This window comes from Ascidiella aspersa, chromosome 2, assembly GCF_963924565.1.
Source record: "Ascidiella aspersa chromosome 2, kaAscAspe10.2, whole genome shotgun sequence".
Classification (NCBI taxonomy): Eukaryota; Metazoa; Chordata; class Ascidiacea; order Phlebobranchia; family Ascidiidae; genus Ascidiella; species Ascidiella aspersa.
Window position 1 is genome coordinate 15,908,378 of NC_139448.1, and position 14,798 is coordinate 15,923,175.

General features: G+C 36.9%; 2 protein-coding genes across 3 annotated transcripts; one reads left to right on the top strand and one right to left on the bottom strand.

Annotated features, from left to right (window-relative positions):
- Positions 1 to 2,116: 2,116 nt before the first annotated feature.
- Positions 2,117 to 13,926, bottom strand: LOC146163969 (protein cereblon-like). Its single transcript, XM_083381622.1, has 11 exons — positions 13,818 to 13,926; positions 13,489 to 13,627; positions 13,136 to 13,200; positions 12,843 to 12,928; positions 12,019 to 12,221; positions 11,482 to 11,652; positions 10,566 to 10,657; positions 9,614 to 9,729; positions 4,701 to 4,901; positions 3,186 to 3,379; positions 2,117 to 2,936 (listed from the first exon to the last, which is right to left on the bottom strand). Exons 1-11 carry the CDS (start codon positions 13,882 to 13,884, stop codon positions 2,708 to 2,710), a joined length of 1,563 nt encoding a protein of 520 aa, XP_083237748.1. The 5' UTR covers positions 13,885 to 13,926; the 3' UTR covers positions 2,117 to 2,707.
- LOC146163970 (uncharacterized) lies at positions 5,409 to 9,721 on the top strand. Of its 2 annotated transcripts, none has more exons than XM_083381623.1 (7): positions 5,409 to 5,431; positions 5,898 to 6,135; positions 6,995 to 7,239; positions 7,720 to 7,852; positions 8,163 to 8,252; positions 8,735 to 8,861; positions 9,116 to 9,721. In XM_083381623.1, exons 2-7 carry the CDS (start codon positions 5,950 to 5,952, stop codon positions 9,259 to 9,261), a joined length of 927 nt encoding a protein of 308 aa, XP_083237749.1. In that variant the 5' UTR covers positions 5,409 to 5,431; positions 5,898 to 5,949; the 3' UTR covers positions 9,262 to 9,721. The 2 variants fall into 2 exon arrangements, with proteins under 2 accessions (XP_083237749.1, XP_083237751.1); XM_083381625.1 differs by having other exon boundaries at positions 8,730 to 8,861; positions 9,116 to 9,719.
- Positions 13,927 to 14,798: the final 872 nt, after the last annotated feature.

Below are 14,798 nucleotides of genomic sequence, written 5' to 3' on the forward strand. Positions count from 1 at the left end.
CGATTTGTTCAAAAGGTGCTGGTATTCCGCTGAAACTCTATTTATCCTACAAAAATCAATATCGCTTACTGTCTCCTGGGGACTTAAAACTCCATTGCGCCTTGTCCCTTGCTAATACAAGCTAAGACTCAATTCTGGTGATGTTGACAGAACTATACTCTGTCTTTAACACTGATTAATCACATTCTACACTAGTCAGGAACACGACAACAAATAGTGCTTAAATTTCTTGGGGCATTAATCCTATTTAACGTGTCAGAAGAGCTGATTTTGATGACCAAAAATGTGAATGGATATGTGTGCACTACAATCTGTTTTACATTAACAGTGTAAGTATCACAGCTTTAATGCTTAGGTTACAAAGATTTCTGAAAATTATAAGCTTATTATCGTTTACTTTTGTGTACCTAAACTGCGCACACTAAACCTTTCACTCTATCAAGGGGGTATACGTACGTGAACTCTGAAATCATGCTTCATAGGTATGACTATATATAGCGCAACTACCCTGTTAAATTCAATCTATTTAGTCTTGTGCTCCACTCGATCGGGCTGTTCCAGCACAATATGCTTTTGTGTTTTACCTTTCTTGGGGCGACATTTCTAAGCAAAATTAGCTAGCCACGAATTAAAAAAAATAGTTGATGCCCCAATACTAGGCATGAAGTCGGACGAATCCCACCTGAAACTTTAAAACCGGTTTTAATCCTATTTTTCCAACTTGTACCGAACTTGGACCATTTTTTAAACATTTTGAGTTGAACCGGAACTTAACCGAATATTTTGAAAATATGCAGTTTACTGCAACGTGACGTCACAACGCAAATCCTAGAAAGGAAATCAGCAGGTAGGCCTAATGTTTTCGCGCTATGAGTCCTAAACAATTTTCAATGTCCAGCATCAGCTGAAAAAACTAAAAGGTCTGTACAATGTCTGACAATCCTCAAACGAAACAGGTGACAGGAACACAAGTAAAAAACCGTCGATGTACGCCTTCCAATACAAAAATTAAAATATTTAGCACAACAACACAACGGAACTTTATTTTGGTAAGACTTAGCGGTTCGTTTTAATTATTGTGTTATTTAATACTTCTTTAAAACTTTAAATAAGAGTTACAATTCAAAAAGTATTCTCTACATTTATTGCCCCACATTTTTAGGTTGAATACAACTCTTACTGTACCTGAACCGGAAATAAATATGGTCGAACCGGAACTGAACTGAAACGTTTGAATTGCTCAGAACTGAAATCCGACAAAAATCTTGAACTAAAGCTGAACCTGAACCACAAAAGTCAAACAGGTCGACTTCCTGACAATAAGTAAAGGTAATCCTGATTTTCTTCTGTGCATGCGAAACAGTTGGTTAAAGAAAAAGGAACAACATCAGAACGTCAGCAACCGATTAAGAACAGCTTATTCGACCACCATGTGAGACAATGAGGCCAATTATCATTCAGCCGATCATCAGTGTGGAATGACTCGATCGACTCACTCTTCAAATAATTTGCCTCGAGTCGTTTCGTAATATTGACTTTATTTAAGTCTTTTGGACAAATGAATCGAGTTAAGAGTAGTTATGAAGTCAAATGACTTTGGTTGAAATTAGGTATTTTCATTTAACATTTGTGTTTTATACTTATATAAATATTTACACGTAAAACAGTTTGCTTGCGATAGGTTGACTTTCTGTTATTTTTAACTTTAGATACAGCTCTTAAACAGATGAGTTTATCAAACTTAAAAGTTCACCGTTTTATTTTTACATCAATGACTTGACTTGGAGAAAATTTGCTACAATAGTGACTTGACTTGGGCAAACAATGACAAGGACTGCGACTTGACTTGTTATTTTTTTTAAAAGATTTGACTTTGACTAAAGTTATTTTACAAATGAATCGACTGGGACTAAGGTTATTTTGTTTACAACACTGCCGTTCTATGCATAGGCCTAATGGCTGTGAAGAAAGGTAGATACGCCAACTATCCACGAGACAAGTTTATGCGAATTTAAAAGTTATTGTCTAAAAATGTTTCATTTGTAGGAATATATTTTTTGATTTTCGCGAATACCCACAACGCTTCTTGAACTTTATTAGAACCAAGAGGCCTAAGTAGTCACGTTTATCGTATAGTACAAATAAAGTAATACGACAGTACCGTAAGCGATACCGAGCGCCTAATGGTTAGAGGGCACATTAACCAAGCTTCGTTTTGTCATGAAATAAAACAGAGCGTCATCAATGAAAAGGAATTCACGTCATAAACTATTTCCAGTTAAACGAAAGGCGAAAGCACAGTGAATGTTTAAAAAAAATTACGGGAACCAGTGTGAAAAGAAAAATAAAACAAATAGGTCAATTAGAAATCGATAGGTTGAAACGAATTAGAATTTTCGAAATAAATTTAAAGCGTAAGACGGGGATGTGATTCATATAGTAAAATTAAAGAACAGTGCTACCTACTGTGCATTTAATAAATTTTAAGATAATTTATTTCACACAAAAAATGTTTTTTGTCGATCTTGCTATAACAGAGGTTCTCAACCATTTAAAAGCCTTATCATCCCACTAATGGGACAGTGTATCATAGGTTGAGAACCACTAATGCTTACGTCAAGGTGCGTGACAAGCGACAGAACGTATACAGGACGGGCAGCGACATGAAACACTCCGTGCGCAAAACGTATCAAATCAAGCAAACTGTTTACAACACGACCTCGTGAATCTTAAAAAAATGACTTTGGGTGGAAGAGGGCCCGGTTGGCCCGTCTGAAGGGTCATCGGCCCCGTCGGCCGATTCCGGTTCCTGGGGGGTCAGCGAGGAACGCGTGAGGCCCCAAAACACCTTCGGGGTAAGGTGGCTTTTGGTAGCGGTGAATTTCCACCCCATGTGCTGGCGGCAATTGCTGCACTGGCAAATTGTCCACGCGTACCTGTTTGAAAAAACATTAGTTGTGACGGCTTTCGGGCTTAAACAACTTTATACAAACATTTCCAAGCTGCACGTAATTGGCAGAAAATTACCACCCTCTTACTCAAACACATCTATACAAAGTGAATAAAACAACTCATCGCCCGGTAAAGACCAATTCGATGCCTACAACAAATATTAAGCGCTTGTTACGAAGTTAAGAGCGGAGCTTTAATTGACTTTAAATCACCCAAAAATCAGTCAGAAATACCCAGGGAACCAGCTGTGTTCGGTCGATTTGTGGCCGACGTATTTAAGCTGCTTGGCCTTGTAGAGGGTCAGGGTCTCGTGTACGACTCCACCCGGGTTGACGTAAGCGGCCATGGGTCCCGAGGCCGACATGCTGAAGACGTCGCGGCGGTGGGCGACCACCACAGAGCAATCCGAGCAGGTAATCGAGGTGCGCTGAAATGATTTGGAAACAGTCATTAGAAAAGGCTGCTCGGTGTTGCTTGCGTTGCCGTTAGGGAAAGCAGTGATTTTCAACCGTGTGTTAACTGTCAAGAAACGTCGGTTTACAACTTCGTTTACACCAGAAGAGCGATTTCTATCTATTGTGTGCCGAGAGATTTAGGAGTCCGCCACGAAACGTTAACAGTTTGTCGCGTTTTTTTTATTTTGATAGTCCGTCGCAAACTAAAAAAATGGGGAACCCCTAATACAGTGCTTCCCAACCAGTGGGTCGACCCATTGGTGAGCTTGCGAAGCTATTTCAGGTGGGTCGCTAAGCATCTCTAAATGTTGTTTTCTATTAGATCGGGAAATTATTGCATTACCATTACGTTAACATTTATGCATCAATATCACAAATACGTAACAATTAGATGTGTTGTGTCGCATTAACTATTTCAGTATGTTCGCCAGTAGTACAGATGCAGGTTTTATGTTTATTTGTTTGTTCATATTCTTTGTGGGCAGCACAATAAGACATTAAAAGTGAGTCGCGCACTGGAAAAGGTTGGGAAGCACTGCCCTAAAAATTAGCAAAATAGCCGTACCGGCAAAATTGCAAAATAGTTATCAACTGTAAATTAAGCGTTTGTTTATGATAACAAGAGTTTAGTCCAGTGGTTCCCAAACTTTTTTGGCTCGTGGCACACTAGAAACATCTTAAATAATTCGCGGCACACTTTTAACAGAACAACAATAGAGTCATTTTACAATCGCCCTTAACAAACGACAAACTAACTGTTAATGTCTCAAGAATAATAATTTGTAATGGGTAGTGCGTTATTAAGTCTAAAATGCTTTCGTGTATGCCTATTGGTAATGCAAATACTCTATTTTCCGAAATTACAAAAGTTTCACGGCACACTTGGCAAGCTCTCGAGGCACACTAGTGTGCCGCGGCACACAGCTCGGGAATCACTGGTTTAGTCCATTTCGACAAAAAAAGGGAAATAGGCAAAGCGTGAAAAAAGTACTAAACTAACTTGATTCGGCAAACGTTTTAAAAGGCCCAAGACAATGTAGAACTTAAATGTTTCTTATTATGGCTAACCAGTAAAATACCAATGTTTAAATTGTTAGAAAAAAATGAATAAAGATTAGTTTGCATATATAAAGAACTTGTGGCCAGTATTTGAATGCGACATTTTTACCAGTTTCGATACGTTTAGAGAACGATAAGTAAGCGTTGCGTAACATTCACGGAATTTTCAAGGATTGATTTTGCCTTTCGTTAGCTAACATAAAACAGTGCCACGTTTGCCCAACACAAATTCACCTTGCGCAGTAAGTTGAGAATGAAACGTAGCCGCTGAACAGCGCTCTCAAGCTGCAGCAAATACGAGCGCGTGACATCACGCAGCGGCAGCATTGTAATCACCCAAAACGAGAAGTCTGTGGCTCCGTCCGGGCACTGGTGCTCTTGCAACTTTTGGTTCCACTCTTTCAACTCCCAGAAGATAGCCATCCGGAGAAAGTTCTGAAACGATTTAACGATACAACTTAAATTTTGTTTCGGAAGGTTATCCACATATTGCCATGGCGGAAAAAAAGTGAAAGGCACAACGATGGGATTGTAAACATTTTCGTTTCTTTGCAGGATCAAACTTTAGCAAAATATTTGACATGGCGTATTACTAATACTGGCCAATGGCCATGCTGCATCGATGTTAATGTCATTTCGTAATAGACAGGCCAAGAACGACTTTCGACTTACTTAACTAAGACAATGGGTTTGATTTAAAGACAGAAATACATTACCCACAGTTTGATTTTCCAATAATCGACGAATAAAAACTTAAAGACGCAATCTGCAGTGGAACTTCGGCTATACAATAAAAATAATTACCCCAAAGCGTCGGAAAATACACCGGAGAGCGCAAAAGGTCAAATAACACCGAGACGGCGGCTGACTGAATGACTGCACAACGATTTCCGGCGCTCCAAGCACAGTGGGACAAGGCCATTCAGTAAAAAAATGTCAAGGCATGTAACGGAGGTTAAAAGCAGGTTTGTCAATTGTGTACTTCGCGAGAGGCATTCTCGGTAAAGTAAATAGTCGAAAAAACAAGAAGTTTGTAACTTAGTTGAGGCGGAGAAGCTATCTATATTACAGTGATAAACAAAACATTGCGCCTTTTGATAGGAGTTAACTAAAAGAGTCATGAGAGACTAAGAAAACGCGATTTCAAAACATAACTCAGTGTATTAAGGTTAACCTGAAAAAACAAAAATTTCAATATTTACGGCTTATAAGTTCATATAAAGTCTGGCTGACGTAAACGTACCAAACAAGTATAAAAGTGAAATTGTTCCCCTGAGCAGTAGAAAGTTATGGCACAAATAACGGTAAAACTGACATTTTTTGAAAAAAACGATTTGGGAAAGCAATAATAGGCAAAATGGAAATGCAAAACCCTAACGTAACTTTACGCAAAAAACGAGACAGGAGTCGACTTTGCCATGTTCATTTCAGATAAAGAGCAAGGTATTCGTTATCGCCGCTTCGAACCTCACGCAAAACAATAATGCCCAACCACCTTCTGTGGAGGCTTGCGACCCTGGGCCCGCTCTATCGTATGGACAACTTCAAGGACCGCGTGCACTGGCTCATTCTCGGCGTTTGCAAGATCCTTCTGCCCACCCTGGTGCTGGTATTTTCTGTCCGAAGCGAAACCGAGTCTTACCGGCACGCTACCGATGTCCACTACAGGGCAAGTGTCTCTAGCCCCTGAGAGCAGACTTGGACAACTAGAATTTATTTTAGCTTTTTAAAATTAGATTAAAATTAAAATTAGAGCATTTCAGTTTTTAAAAATATTAGAATTAGAAGTTCATCATTTTGGGTTTTCTCAAATTAGAATAGAATTCGAGTTACAGAATTTACAGAAACTAGAATTACATTTGATTATTCACAATCAATTTCGTTTAAATCGAGAACTATTCTAATACGAATGTGAATGGTAAATATTTAGCATAGCATATGCTTTTCAGACTGTTAAAATTGCGTTCCAACCAAAGAGTTTTAATTCAAATTATGTGTTTTGACCAAGATACTAAAAATGCTGTTGGACAAGGTGGCATTTTTGGTAAAATCCAAATTAGATTAGAACTAGAATTATAGCACAAAATCAATTCACAAATTAGATTAGAATTAGAATTAGCCGCATTTTGCTCTATTTCATAAAATTAGAAAACTAGAACTATTTATTGTCCAAGTTTGCCTGAGAGTAGACGGTTGTCTCTTTATTGTTAGCAGGTGACAATAGATTAACGGTTCGAAAGCATTTGTCAACAGGGTTATAAAAAGGAGAAGAGGATAATAAGCCAAATTAGATGAGCATCAGTAAAGATATTCCTATATTCGACGTCATAAATAACGCAAACCATTGAAACAGTTTCCCCGAATAAAATTATTATATTCTTTATTGATTTTCGAAAGGGATTTTTCTTAAAACAACTATGCTCGTATAGCGGTAATTAAATATTTTTTTCACACCAAATTCGTCAAAATTCAGAAAGACCCACGTTGGAAGGCATGGCAAAAGTTTACGCAAATCATTTCGAACGCAGGTCAAAATGGGGTGGACATGTCTGGAATATAAGAAAGCCAACGAAACCTTCTTGCTTCTGGGAGACGACCGCAAGTCGGAGCCCGGAGCCCTGTATAGCTCGTTGCCCAGCCACGAAGCTATCGACGACAACGTAAACTTCGTCAAGCTAATGAACAGCGTCACCAGCTATAACGCCTGGCTGAATCGCAACGGGGTCGGACAGGACGACCAGATCACCACACGGCAGTGCTGCGACCAATACCGGTCAGTGGTTCCGTTATGTAAAGTCAAATACACGAGGTTGTCATTCACCACGTCCGCTTTGCTAAGTCGTGCATTTACTGCATGTACATCCTATAGATACCTAGATATGGTCGACTTTATTTAGTATACAAATGCAACAAAACTATAGTAAAGACACAGATGAGTCGATGTATATTTGATGTAATAAATTTCAGGATTTTAACGTTTTGTTCGTTTGACGTAAATGCAGTGGAATGGTTGCTGATGCTAAAAGTCAGCAGTGAGTTGATTTTACGGATTCTGCATTATGTATTTAAAAATCATGACATCACCTGTACTTTTTTTGGTTAGTTTATGTAATAGTTTTTTTACGGTAACTTAGCGGTAACAGAATATACGAATAGCAATATTTGAATTTACTTAAAGCACTGCCAAGGCCGTTTTGAAACGCACTGTACCCAAACAAATAAGAATAAAACGAAAAAAAAAAACATTTCACAGTGCCATGGTTGCAATGAACCTAAAGTGCCTGCACAAGCAAGGGATCAGGACTTCTGCCTTGTCATTCAGCGTCGCCATGTTTTACCCGCTCATCGCAACAATAGCAGGGGCTGCACTGATGTCTCCGATTAAGGTAAAACGCTAATAATGTTATTTTATACAGTTCTGCAATAGGCGTTAAAGCCTGCAAAGCTTGTAAGTTTCGTGGTAACACATAACGGCTGAACAGGTCGGAGGTATAACCTTTTTAAGAAAGTCAACTGTTTTCGAAACCAAGATGAGCAAGCCTGTTTTATTTTTCACTTTAAAAAACTAAACTAAAATAAACTCCTCAAATTATTATCTTACGGTAAAAAAAGAGGTAAAAGGATATTTTGCCTAATATCGGTTATCAAAAAAGGAAATGTTGGTATTTTTACCCACACTTTCCTTTGTATATACAGAGCAGTAAGTGGTTGCAAGAAAGACTACTGGCCAAGGGAAGCAGGCCGAGCGTGGAGTTGACAGTGGACGAACTGATTCGACAAATCCAAGTGCATCCAAATACATTTTAACGTGTTTTTTTTAAAACAACGCAACTAGTGCTCTTAAGTTTACACAAATGCGTAGTAGACAATGGGCGATAAGTATACCCTAGGTTGCCTTGTAAAACTTTTTTGAACGTTGTAAATCGGTTATATTATTTTAAAAATGTGAGATCGTCCAAGACCAAAATACGTTTTACCATGTAACGTGGTGGGCTTGGGTTGGCGAGGACAACATGATTTCCCAGCAATCCTAACGCTGCATATTTACCAAACGCCGGCGAATATTTAAATAATCCTTTAAATTCGTTGCGTTCGTTACTAGATTTAGTTTTTGAAATAATGTGTCATATATTCAGTGTGCTAAAATCTAAGTAAAAAAAACTTAGGCATTTATATTAAATACAGTGCTTAAAACTAGTTTTTGAATTGTGGATTAGCTAAAATTTGAATGCTTTCCTTTATTATAACAACGTTTTTCCACAGAACAGCGTTCAGGTGTTTACGAATGTGGTTGCCTTCTACTTCGTAGTGTACAAGATCACCCTTTTATCCAAAGCGTTACAGACCTGTCTGGTAACGGACAACGACTGTGTACCACGATACCAGTCATTGCAGGTAAACGCTAAATCGCAAAAAGTACTAATTTGGGTCGTTAAAACTTATTAGGGTTTAAAACGTAGTTTCATACTATCAAACAAGAGTCTCCCCCCCCTAAGTGGGTTAAGGGTACAGTTAAAACTTATAAACATGGGTATCTGAAATCATTTTTAAGACTCTGAAATTTAAAAGCGTCGAAAAAATATTCGTATTACCCACGTTTTGGGAAATGCTGACATCTCGGGGGCATTTAAATTGTTTTGTTTTATCAGATAAGGTTCCTGTTGGGAACTGCGCAAGCAACCTGGGCAAGTATCCTGTGGAGTTTCATTCCGACCTAACGACGAAATTGGCTATTTGCACTTGGCAGACAAATTTTCTGGATGCCGGTTTTCACCTTTCGACTGACACTATATAATGGTTAAATTTTGCGTCGTTCTATTTTATTTACACAACAGACGTTTTCCTGGTTAATTGGATGTAACTAACCTCAAGAAGTAGGGGGCGAGGGTTTGCAAATAGTAAAAGTGGAAACTACAAATATTAATGAAATTATACCAAAATAACGTACCGCCAGTCCACCACACAGTTTATTGTGAAAAACACCCAGGAAATTGTAAAAATACTTTAGATACAGTTAGTTCATAGTTGTCATATTGGCTTTATACATAAAAAATACAAATGGTATCTCAAACAGCGCGAAACCGCATACAGTATACGTGCATGTTGTTCGCAGTCAAGTATTTAAATACAGAAGAAGGCCGTCTTACCACGTCGTACATTTTGTAAACCCAGGCAGGCCATGCAGTGGACATCGAGGTATGTCGAGTTCGGGCCATCTGTCTGTGGTAGGTCTTGTACATATGGGTCGAATCACCTTGCTTACCTGACAGCGTAAAAGGGATTGTTTTAGATTTAGACCAGGGGTCGGCAACGCTTTTTTTATTTTTTTTGGTATACGGACATTTCTTTCAAATTTCTTGCAATTTTATTACATTGCCGAAAATAAAAAATAATTAAAATGTTAAAAAATACATGTCCAATATTATAGAATAGTTTTCTGTTCCGCGACGCACTTGGCAGCCTTCCACGGCGCAACGGTAAATAAGAGCTGATCTAGGTAAAAAGACAGCATCAAAACGTAAACAAACCAGACGTAGAATGAACATTCGCGCAAAGCGCGAAAATTTTTCGCACATACGTAGTTAAAATAGTCAAAAAGTATGTGAAATGGACTTGGGTCGAATTTGTAAAAGAGGCGGCGGCCGGATGAATTACATCGGCGTGCCGGAGGTTGCCGACCCCTGATTTAGACAGTGGTTCTATGAGATGAATATTTAAATAAAAAAATATTGAACTGTGCACTTTGTTGCAAATCACACTCCCAAAATTTGTGTCTTTTTAACAATGCTGAAATTATATTAAACATTTTGAAAAAGGGCAACTAACTCATTGTGGTGTAACATTTAGGCGATTTATTAATTTTCGTAAATCTAAATGCATTTCCAGTCATGAAACTGTGTGCCCCAAAAACTTTCGCAACACATGTATAAATATAACAACTTTGGAAATCATTGTCTATTGGTTAACGAAGTGGCGTTTGTAGAATGTGCTGTTTGCGTGAAATAGCTGATTGTAGAGCTTTTCAAGTTCTCCCATCGAGACAGTCTAACTCTTAAATGTATGACTACTTTTCCTAACAGTTTGATCAGTTACGGTTACCTGGAGTGTTGCACTTTCGACAAACGTCAAGCTTTCTGTTAACATCAGGTAGATCAACGTCGGACACTATTTTCACTTTTGCAATAACATTCCTAAAAGAGTTAAAAGGTTACCGATATTAATTAATATAAATTATAATTAATTAATACAATTTAAACCAATATAGTAAATAATAATAATCGATTAAACGAAGTTGAAACTTATATGTAGTATTAACAAAGGACGTTTCAAACATAGATTAAGCAATGTAAACCAACCATTTTATCGAGGATATATTAATAAAAAGAAATGATTTTTGAGGAATAAAATATTGTGAAAAATGTAAGACTATAAATTACCTTGAGATAAAAAAAAACGTACTCGAATAAAAACTGAATTAGATTTGGGTTGTAATTATTTTACTAATTGTCTGTAGTACAATTTTCGGCGTTATATAATTAATTCATTTCTAGTCAGCATTGTTAGCATTATTAGCATTGTAATGGATTTACCACATTTAGATTGGGATAAAATGCTATGTTTTTACAAATAAGAGTTACTTGTATGGTTAGAAAGGGTATTTTTATAAACTAATTTTAACATTTTTTTTAATACTTACATTCTGCGCAGCAAATGTACCCATATACAATTACAATGTCGACTACTGCTTTAAAACAGTATATTTAACAATGATTGAACAAGGGCATTCTTTTGAAAATTCCTTGACCAGGCCGCATAATAAAAAAGCCAACGTGAGTTTTAAAAAAATAACCTATTCCACGATGCTACTTTTCGATAATCCCTATATACGCACTAGGCACTAATATGACTTTCTGCAATAAAATTCGTTACCTTTGTAGTTTGACTTATTTGAACACCCCCTCCCTCCCAAAAAAAAAACAACAGGAAACCGAGTGGCTTAACCAAGCAATCGCACCCGTTGAGCTGCGATCGCTTCTCCATGACCTTGAACCTCTGCCTTCCCACAGCGACGATGCGCAGCGTGACAACTTGAAAGAGCTCTTCGTCGCGAAACGAGCGGATCTCGGCGGTACAGCCCGACTCGTGGCCCACCTTTGAGAACGTCATGTCCTCGTTCACCATGTAGCTGGCGAGAAAGAACAGTTGTCGTAAAACGCAGAGAGTGAGTTTCGAGCGACACAGCCGTTTCGGGTTCCCGCTATTGTCGCCAAAAGAAACAAATCCCAGTAGATATGAATCTTTTACGTATTGGTTCTAGACAGCTGGATTAGGAAACAGTAATTAGTTTAGCAAGCCCTTTCTTTATTCGTACAACATAACTAAATCATTAATATTGCGCGCCTATAAACTGGATAAATTTGGATTTTTGAATAACTGCATTTTTTACTTTTTTAAATAGAAAGATAATTGGTCGGTAAACAGCAGCCGCAAATTGACTTTACTTTCAAAAATATCAGTACATTAGGTTAAGAAAAAATCTTCAAACATTTACTTGGTGGTTAGAACGCCGAAGGTCTTGTCCGGCTGCTGCATAACATTCCTGATCATGGACACCTCATTAAGCCTGGTGATTTGCAGGGGAAGTGTCTGGCCCGGAATGAGCACAAAGTCGTGAACGTAGAGGATTGAAAGCGTGATATAACTTTCCTGTTCCTGATACGAAACACCACTACATTCCTCCAGGTCTCCGAGATACTGCAATAAAATAAGTGTGTAAAAAAGCGAAAGGTCCATTGATGCACAGCAATTGGTTGCTGCATACAAAGAAATATCTAAATTGTAGAGCTGAACCTATAGAATTTTTATGTACTCCAGCTTCAGTGTTAGGGGGCTGATTAAAATCTTTTAAATATTACAGCACTTTTTCACAGGAACAATGAATAACGATTTTAGAGCAAACCTCTTTGTTGCTATTTTACAGCTAGGGCAGAATTAAGCCTAGTTGAATGGTCCCTATTTTTGAATTAGACTTGTGCGACAGTTTTTGAACCGACAATAAGAACTATAAAACAGAGTTACGTGGCAAATGTAACTTAATGGACCACAGATGAAAAAATACAATTACATAGCCGGAACTGGAGCCAGAGCGATTAAATATTTGCTTGGTGGCTCTTAAGCTTGAGTCATTGGTTAAGTGTTTGATAACCCAGAAGCTGGGCTGGAGCCAATGTTCTTTTACACTGGCTATGCAGCTCTGGATGCAAAATATTTATTGTAATACCATACATTTATCTCAGAATGGAATAATATATACCCACTAGTAAAGATTTTAAACCCTTAAAAAATACCAATTATTTTCAGTGACAATAAACTTACTGAGTGGCAAGTTGGAAGATTTTGATCATAAGTTATGTTTTCGGGATTATTTTGTTCTACCACTGGTTCATCATCTGATGCACTATCTAAAACATAAAAAAATGCATAAAAGAAGTGGAGAAACAAAAAGTATGATTCCAAATGTTGAAAATTGGGGAAAGCAAGGAAAATATCTAAAAAATAACTATTAAATTCAATTTCATTGCACATAAAATCATTTTGATATGTCGCAATCAGAAATGCTATGTTTTGAAGTATTGATAACAATAAAATATTATAATGCTTATTATTACCATCACTGTGTGTGTCAAGGTGGTGTCTTTGTCGTCGTATAATTCTTCTTAAAAACCCGGGTAACCTAAACAGCATATTTTATAACTAGTACATATATAGCATATAATAGCATACAATAAATATTTCTTTTTAAAACTGATGGGTTTATTATAATAAAAAAATATTTTGTTTAATATTACTTAAAAAAATTACAGTTAGTAGTCTTTTAAAGCAATGTAGATTATAATAGAAACTACTAACTTGTAAGTAATTATATAAGTGATAAATGTATGTTTCACCACCTACTTAACATATGACATAATATATACTAGTATTGTAGGACTAAAAAACAATAATTAAAAGTTTGGCAAACATGTGGCCTTGATTTCTCCAAGCTGCCAATCTGTTGAAGTTTTGATGAATAATTCCCTGTTGATGCACAAGAGGTTGCTCCACCTCCACAACCTCTCCTCCACTATCATCATCATCTGATGATCCAGACACTTCATCACCTTCAGTTAAAAACAGAAGTTTTTTAGTGCACCAATAAAAAAAGTTTTATCATCGGAAGACTCAAGCACTGCTGCTGTACTATAATTGAAATACAAATTAAACAAACTTTAATTCTAAATTATATGTATATTGATCTGATAAAAAAATTAAAGATGAAAAAAAATTGATATACCACTACATATAATTTACCATCAGAGTCTGATTGTGGAATAACTTCCTCATTTAAATTGTTTTCGGCGTTTTCATTTTCTTCCATTGTAGAGGTTACAAAATAAGATCCTAATATTAACTATCTGATATATTAAATAGAATCATTTATATGACAACAAAAAGGTTAACATATTCTCATAACTCAGCGTTTTAAATAGATATTTTATGCCCTTTTGTACTTAAATAGTGGCAACTAAGTAATTTAAACCAGTGCTCTTCAACCTTTTTTGGTTTTGTGTATTCTTAAATTTGTTGTGACGAACTTGAAACATCCTTTCTTAACCTGGGGTAAATTTACCCCCAAGGGGGGAAATCTTCTCATTTTAGGGGGTAAATGAGCTATCAATTAAAATATCCACATCGGTTGACAGGACTGATTTTAGTCATATATTATCTACTACTTTACCAAAAATTGAACAACTTGTTGTCAAAAAGCAAGGCAGCAGTCGCAGATAATCATCTTTGTTAAAAGGGAAAAACATACAAAAAAGGTTAAGAACCCCAGACTTAAAAGTTGAGGTAAAAAGCGATATGAAAAATCATTGTGCATATCAATATCATCATGTTAATTAAACCCAGCAGAGCTGCCCAAGTTTTACACATTGTCGGTGAGAGTTTGACTATGGCTGCAGGCTGCTTGCGAGTACTGTTGCATGTCATAAAACAGCATTCAAACAAACTTCAGAAAATAGCACAAGGACTATTTAATGGCTTTTTGTCATTAAAAGTTTGTGATGCACCCTTGTATACCTTTTCGTACTGGTGCACCCCATGCATATTTTGCACACCAGTTGAAGAGCACAGATTTAAACAAAAGTATCTAATTGTTTTATACAGAAATACAATAAATTGTAAGACTGATTTCCTCATAAAAAAACTTGAACTCACTGCTGAACTTGGTAAATAAAGTTGCACATTTAAATTGTCAGTGGTTTTTGAAACGTTTAAAATAGTCGCAAA

Bases quoted from the DNA above. Each gene is read 5' to 3' on its own strand.
- LOC146163970 (XM_083381623.1), top strand. From the start codon at position 5,950: ATGCCCAACCACCTTCTGTGGAGGCTTGCGACCCTGGGCCCGCTCTAT. The intron at 8,253-8,734 runs GTGCATCCAAAT...TCCACAGAACAG, and splicing joins AACTGATTCGACAAATCCAA to CGTTCAGGTGTTTACGAATG. The intron at 8,862-9,115 runs GTAAACGCTAAA...TTGTTTTATCAG, and splicing joins CACGATACCAGTCATTGCAG to ATAAGGTTCCTGTTGGGAAC.
- LOC146163969 (XM_083381622.1), bottom strand. From the start codon at position 13,884: ATGGAAGAAAATGAAAACGCCGAAAACAATTTAAATGAGGAAGTTATT. The intron at 12,222-12,842 runs GTAAGTTTATTG...ATTTTATTGCAG, and splicing joins ATCTTCCAACTTGCCACTCA to TATCTCGGAGACCTGGAGGA. The intron at 3,380-4,700 runs GTGAATTTGTGT...AAATCATTTCAG, and splicing joins TTCTCAACTTACTGCGCAAG to CGCACCTCGATTACCTGCTC.